At 41.7% G+C, this 7,015-nt stretch overlaps 1 protein-coding gene across 1 annotated transcript; it reads right to left on the bottom strand.

Annotated features, from left to right (window-relative positions):
* Window positions 1-3,281: 3,281 nt before the first annotated feature.
* Window positions 3,282-6,180, bottom strand: LOC147889440 (uncharacterized). Its single transcript, XM_087391254.1, has 9 exons — window positions 5,797-6,180; window positions 5,536-5,628; window positions 5,255-5,383; window positions 4,754-4,885; window positions 4,446-4,544; window positions 4,245-4,340; window positions 4,018-4,130; window positions 3,535-3,811; window positions 3,282-3,389 (listed from the first exon to the last, which is right to left on the bottom strand). Exons 1-9 carry the CDS (start codon window positions 6,178-6,180, stop codon window positions 3,282-3,284), a joined length of 1,431 nt encoding a protein of 476 aa, XP_087247380.1.
* Between the last annotated feature and the right edge of the window lie 835 nt (window positions 6,181-7,015).

Below are 7,015 nucleotides of genomic sequence, written 5' to 3'. Positions count from 1 at the left end.
CACTGCCAGATCTCCAGGTTACCTAGAGTGCAGAGTTCAAGCTAGTGAAAGAGCAGGAGATTCACCAGTGCAACTCCAACAGCATGGAAAAGGAAAAAAAAGGTCAGAATTCTACATTGTTTTCAATGTTTTTTGACATATATTTCAAAATGTCTTCACTCAGCTCCACCCTTCTTCTTACATATTCAATTGATACTGTCCAAGAATGTGGTAAATCACCCAGGAATTTGATTGGAGATGGATATGAATAGAACCTAGAAATTTGCAACAAAATCCGAGGAGGGTGGTTTATACATCTCTAGGTAGCCCATATCGCATTTTGCTGCAAATTCCTGTTGTTGACACATTCCTCATGAAAAGCTTCACTCAACTCCAGCCTTTTTCTTGCATATCAAATCATACTATCCAGGAATCAATGAGATGAACCTAGTGTTTGATTTGACATGCATATCAACAGAACTGGAGAATTTGCAACAAAATGCAAGGAGAGTGCTTTATATTTTCCAAATGGTCCCCCATCACATTTTGCTGCAAATTCCTGTGTCTGATTTGGTTCTCACTTCTACCTCATTGTTTTGCTATCTTTGGCCCTGTGGAATTCTTCCTTGATGATGAGAAATGTTTTTGCTTTGGAACAGTTGACTCCCAGGCCCCACCTTTCAAGAGGAAGCTGGACTTTTCTGCTACTATTATTAGACCACAACAATCACCAGATGAGTCATGAGAGCTCATGAAGGAATTATCTGGTGATATCCTATGCATTCATTGATTGCATATGTAAGCATATAGAATTCAAAGTATATAAATTTTTGAACAGGCAAAAGGCCATGTGCCACTCTACTTGAAAATCACCTTTTCCTGCAACATGAAGATTCTCGTCTTACACTTGTCTTTTGATTATTCTTGGTATTTCCGTGTGGTGAAACACCCAATCTAGTGTTTCATGGTCTTCTGTCTTCACCTGCCAGATTATAGAAAACAAAAGTCTTACTATAACAGATTTGAAAACAATGACCAAAATCAAGTACAAAACAAAAAATGATCATACCTGGAACGAGAGCCTAACCACCATATGTGTTTCTCTGACTGCACACTAAAATACTTCGAACTCGCTTCAGTCAATGATGTATCAATTGCTCCATTCATCAATGTAATAGTAACTATTTCCATTTTCTTTTCCTTTACAACCTCACACTCATCCAGTTTGATAACAAATTTCAAAATGCCTTTGCACTCCTCAAATGTTATTCCATAAAACTCGACCATTCTTCTTTGAAGTTGTTGTAGATCTACAAATATATTGTTCCAAGGATCATACACAGTGGTTCCTTTACCACCATGAAATATTTCTTCAATATGGATATATTGCCCAATAAATTCATCTATACTTTCATTCAAATGACCTCTTATCCTCCACACGGTTGCTAGATTTGGCAGTAAAACTCGTTTAATCCTTTGATCTTTCAAAGTTGAGGATATCGCATGAAAAATCGAACTATATCCCTTCCTGCTAACTCCACTAACATCAAGAACCTCTTGGATTATAGTGCCATCAACTTGATTATTGGATACAAAGTCCTCTACAACATTGCGTTTGACTGTTTTGTATTTTTTTCCTCAATCAAACCTTTTGCTACACCATAAGAAAGCAATCCTTTCATTTGTTTAACAGGAAGAAGGTTCGGATCCATATTTTCTTTTGTAGGCTCCAATAATTTCCTATAATAACAACACAATATGCCTATATCATTCAGCACCTCCATTCTTGTTTTGCAGTAAGGGACGAAATAGATATAGTCATTTGAGAGCCTTTTTGAGTATACAAAATGATAAATTTCAATCTAACCTTGCTTCCTGAATTCGCCGCTTGCATCCACTAGTCGCAGCCTTCAAATTTGCAATGTTTTTAATCTTCCTGCTACGTAGTCTGTCTCCAAGCATGATTCTCTTCTTTCTTGCTCTTGTCAACTCTTTTTTACTCTTTGAATGCTCCTTAATTTCATTTTGCAACTGCTGCTCCAATTTTGCACGAATGGCTATCTCCTGCATCTTGGCCCCCTTTTCTTGTAGGTACATCATTTTATACATTTCCACAAATGCAGACTGCGCTGAAATATAACCAAGAAGTCCATTTTGTCCATCGTCGGCAAACCTCAGTAATGTGGTGGGATTGACAAATGGAGGTGTAGAGTTTTTTACTTGACATTTTGGATATATGCTTCCATCGCACCATAAGTCAATATGTTGAAGCCCTTCTCTTCTCATATTTTCCCGCTATTAAGCATTCAGCACCATATCCTTTCGTCTTTTTTGTGTTGGAGCATATTGTTCTTCCAAGTCGATGTGAAGATGGTGTAATCGCTTCTTCTGAGATAGTGACTCACTAGTATCGGCCATTTTTTGTGCTTCTGAGGTTGCGAAGTTTGTTTGTCAATCTCATAGTCGTTTTGTAACATGAATCGTGGAAGTGTGGCGGTATCCATGTGAATATTTTGAAAACTTGCAATTACCAAGTTTAGTGATGGATTCTTTATGAAAGGCCTGCACACGTCGGCAAAAGAGATGCGGAATCTTTGGTAAACAAAACAAAATCTAAGGAGATATTTAATGCAAAATCGTGTTAGTCAGACAAAAGATTATCTTATTCCTTTTTGAATTGACAGTTTTGTAGTCCTTACTGACAGTTCTGAGCCACGTTTCCGTATTTTACTATTTTTGAGGTCTTTTAGGAGAAAAATAAATCAAAAAATAGTGAATTTCTTACAGGGCCCCAAAATGAGTTCCCTTTTTCCCTAATGTGTGGCTCATTTCCACATGCTACTATTCCATTAGATCCAATAATTCCCTCTCTTTCCCTACACCTCACCCTATCGTTACCTTCCCCATTGCCCTCATTCCCAAAGAGAGAGAGAGAGAGATTGTTTGTCTCATGAAAAATAATTGAGTGTTTTCCATTTTGTAACTCTATTAATGCAGAATTTGTCAATCTTTGTAATGCAATTTCACAATTAACGTGGCAGACTGCAGTTTGCATATGTGATAATGGGATGTTGAAGATTCTCCTCGTACTTTTGAGGCAGCCAACATACAAGGGCTCTGGGTTTGGGCATTTCTCAGTATGTAGATAATCAAGCATTAAGTAGCTTTAGCAATAAATTAAAGAAGTTAAACTCTCTCACTTGTAGAATTAAGTTCACCAAAGAAAGAATCACACTAAACAACCACTTCCATGTCTGTACTGAAGGAGTCGTGTAGCAAGGCAATACTAGCAATGAGCCAGGTTATCCGTTCTCTGTCTTGTTACCACCTGTCTTATTTTTCTTAGCAGCTGAGTCTGTTTCCTTCTTCCCTTTTGCGTTGTCACTCTCTGGTTTCTGCACCTCCTGAATCTACAAAAAAAAAAACATAAGAATTTTCCATCAGCATATATAGGTTCTCAATATGTTGCAAACATTATCTGCTCTGATCATCAGGCAGGCAGTATGACTCTCCCTATTCTCTACTATAAGTCGTGCGCGTGGGCCGTGGAAATACCGCGGCCAACGTGTTTTCTGCTGCGGCATAGTCAATCTGTAACCTTGATATGCTTTGTGCCAGAAAAGCATTTTCTCCCCAGATTTTTGCAATTTGTTCGGCTGTTGATCGGCCTACAGGCTTATCCATTCCTGGCACTTGTCCACCCCACCGAGGCCTTGGTGTGAGATAACCGGTTTCAACAGAGAAGGCGTCGACTTGAGCTTCAACTTCAGAGATCTTGCCACTGAGGTCTAGAATCTGTGCTTTTGCCGCTACAAGGTCAGCCTTTGGAGCACTGCAGAAATCACAACTATAAAATGTACTTGAGAATGCACGACGAGCAGGTTCAGAGAGCAGAAAATTAAGTATATAGATGAGGAACCTTCAATCTTCCATTTCCGGGTGTATTTGCTGCATGAAATTCGATTCCATATTATTCTGTCATCCATATGAACCTACTATGACGTTGGAAGAGAGGGAAAGAGGAGGTGAAATTGACACCTCTCCGCGAGTTCACACTGTGATGAATGGAGAAATGCCTGCGTGTGTTGAAACTCGTGAACAAGTTGCATGTACATTGCCTTCAGCTTCTCATACTCGTCAAGCTCAGAGTTCTACGCATTTTATAAGTAACCAGAAGATTTTAATAACATGTCGAAGATGGCAAGGTATCTCTTTATGAATCCCACAAAATGTTATATCCAGTGAAAGTCGAAACGTGTGAGCACCTTTCTTGCCTCGGTGCCTTGGGCTTGTCGCACTTCGTTCGTTATATTCTTTAACTCAGCCTTCAGCTTTTCAATCTTCTCGTGCAGCATGATTACCTTTGAAACTCCTGACAACATCAACTTTCAACGCGTATGTCCCCAGAGAGAAGCTCTCCAAACATGTAATTTTGGCCATCAAAGATACAACCTTCCAAATCAGACCTTGTCGTTCTCGGAACTTGAAGCTCGTAAGGTTGATGAAATCTTATCCTCCAAGTCGTTGCTAATGGACCCAATTTTTGTTAGTTCATCTCCCAATTCCTGTGCGTCAAAGCAGTGAATGAATCAAAGTGACTCGGCTTTAAGTGATTGTGCTCTCCTCAATCTTGCTACATTGCACATGCTGAGTAATTGAACGACACAGTTTGAAGCTCCAAACACGTTCTACAGCTACGTTATGATCTTGTGAATAAGGAAAACGTTTTCTGTACTTTACGAGTGTTTTACTTGGAGTTCTGTGATGAACACACCTGCGTTTGTCCTCGTGTGTTCATGAGTTCACGTCGCTGAGCTAGAAGGGCTGTATGCCAAGATGCAGTTTCTGCTTCCAGACTGGCATTTTCTTCCACGACTTCACTAAGCAGCTCAAAGTAGGTTCGTTTCTGTGTAAAAACAAGGGAGCTCCATGGCTGCTTTTGTTAGATTTGGAAAATGCGTGATCGCTAATCGGTCGTGGCAAGTCAAGAACTTGTAATTGTGCACAAGGCATACAAAAAATGCAAGGATATTTGATGCAGTACTGCGAAGCCAAATTGTGTGTGTGTGTGTGTGTGAGAAAGAGAGAGAGAGAGAGAGAGCGAGAGCGTGCGCGCGCGCGCTTTGTAACCCAGTGAGGGAGAGAGGATATCTGAATTTTTACAGACTAACGATACCTGTCATTTTGGAATCATATCGATAGAGACTATTAATTAGGTTTGAAAATATCGATATTATCCACAATTAAAGAAATAAACTAAATATAATCTGTTGACCTGCTGATTTGTAGCACTCCCATTGGTGGCTTTCTGAGGGCTTTGATACACAGCATGTTGAAGCTCATTCAGAATGTAACGGAGGACACCAGAAAACGGAAGCTTCTTTTGGCAGAGCTCTTCTAAAACCTACCATAAATCCCAGAACAAATTGCATATCTTCATGTCTATTTGACGGAAAATTAAGATATTCTGCATATACAGGGCACCTTGACTGGTTTTATTAAGACGAAATGGTTTTCGGTGGATAAGGGAGTGGTGCCGCCCTTTCATGTGCACACCTCAAAACAGACGTGTGTTCTTTGTGCATCAGGTGAGTCTTCGAGAGCGACGTGAGCCACACTGTTTAGCTTCAGCATTTCTCCAAGCTTAGCCTGAGGCGTAGTAAGTTCAGGAACATGACAGGATTAGCAGGCAAGATCCACCATCGTTCGAAACAGAAATTTAAAAATGCATTACTTTAGTGCTGCCACTGATGCCCCATGAACAATGGCGCTCAACGTCAAGTCCATACGTAGACGGTGCGTTTAAGTAAGGGCTACCTCGCACTCCTTGGAAAACGTCACATTATCATCAAACCCCCAATTGTTGCTGCGTCCTTCGGCCGGAACGTTTTCGTCATTAACATCCTCTGAAAAAACGTCGGCTTCCGATCCGACGTTGTGATGTGAGCTCCGGTGCAGGAGGGCCGACTTTCTGGCGGGACAATGGCAGAGGCAATCGCGTTGGGCACAAGATTTAGGGGGAGAGGAGGATTTGAGGTTCTCGGAGGGGAGGAAGGCTGTGAGGTCGAGAGGGTGGACGAGGGAGGAGGAGGAGCGAGAAGCAGAGCCGAGGATACTGGAGCTACGAGGTTTGGTGTTGACATGGCCGGTGGTGGGAAGTTTAGATCGCTCACGAATTTGGAGGAGGACTTCGCGGATCATGCTGCTGCAGATTATGTTGCAAAGCAATGGCGATGTCGATGCCGTCCTCCCTAGATTTTGCAATTGGCATCCATGCACCAACACAATGCACTATCGCATAACGACGTCTAACGTGCATGGCCCTATAGACGACGCTTCAAATCACCCCATTAGCCCTATAGACCTGTGTGCATTGCACATTCTTGTGTCACCAGCGTACGCTCTCTAGAAGTTCTCATAGGCTTCTCCGTAATTGAAGAATGGGTGCGAGTGGTGGGCTGGGGGTGGGAGCATGTTGGGCAACGCTTGTGGGGGAGGATGGAGAGGGTGCCATGTGGCAAGCCCTTCATGCCACTTCTTGTTGTAACGAGTATCATGACCCGTCTATGACGGGCTCGGCACCCACCTTTGTCCAATTTCAAGGTTGGCATCCTAGGTTGCCTTTAATTTTTAAGAATAAATTTTACTGAGGATTGCAACATGTATTGAGAATAGAGGTCCTTCGTGCTAAGGAGGCATGGCAAGTAGGTGATTGAGGAGAAAAGGAAGCGGGAGCGGGAGTTGCAAGAAGAGGTCTTTATGGAGCAGCCACCAAGCTATGTTCATGCTATTCATCCTGAGTTTGTTTTGTGGGACCTATGGCAAACAAGATGTGGGTGGCAAGGAATAGAGAGGTTGCAAGGAGGGGGTACAAAACATAACACCCCACAAAAAAGGAGATATAGAGAATCTCTATATTCCTTATTTGTGAGATGGTATGTGGCACTCAAAAAGCGGTGCATGTGGTGGGTGCTACCTTTGAGTGCCATCATGTTTGGCTCTAACCCTTTCACTCACATCCTCTAAGATAGGTGAT

The sequence above is a fragment of the Dipteris shenzhenensis genome, chromosome 20 (assembly GCF_047967505.1).
Source record: "Dipteris shenzhenensis isolate YYH24624 ecotype China chromosome 20, Dip_SZ_1.0, whole genome shotgun sequence".
Lineage (NCBI taxonomy): Eukaryota > Viridiplantae > Streptophyta > Polypodiopsida > Gleicheniales > Dipteridaceae > Dipteris > Dipteris shenzhenensis.
Note: the sequence above shows the minus strand (reverse complement) of the source record. Positions and strands in the feature narration are given on the sequence as shown.

Excerpts from the sequence above, each read along its gene's own strand:
- LOC147889440 (XM_087391254.1), bottom strand. The coding sequence starts at position 6,180 with ATGATCCGCGAAGTCCTCCTCCAAATTCGTGAGCGATCTAAACTTCCC. Across the intron at positions 4,545-4,753 it reads ACACACGAGGACAAACGCAG|GAATTGGGAGATGAACTAAC; the intron begins GTGTGTTCATCA and ends TTTGACGCACAG. Across the intron at positions 4,131-4,244 it reads AAGGCACCGAGGCAAGAAAG|AACTCTGAGCTTGACGAGTA; the intron begins GTGCTCACACGT and ends TAAAATGCGTAG.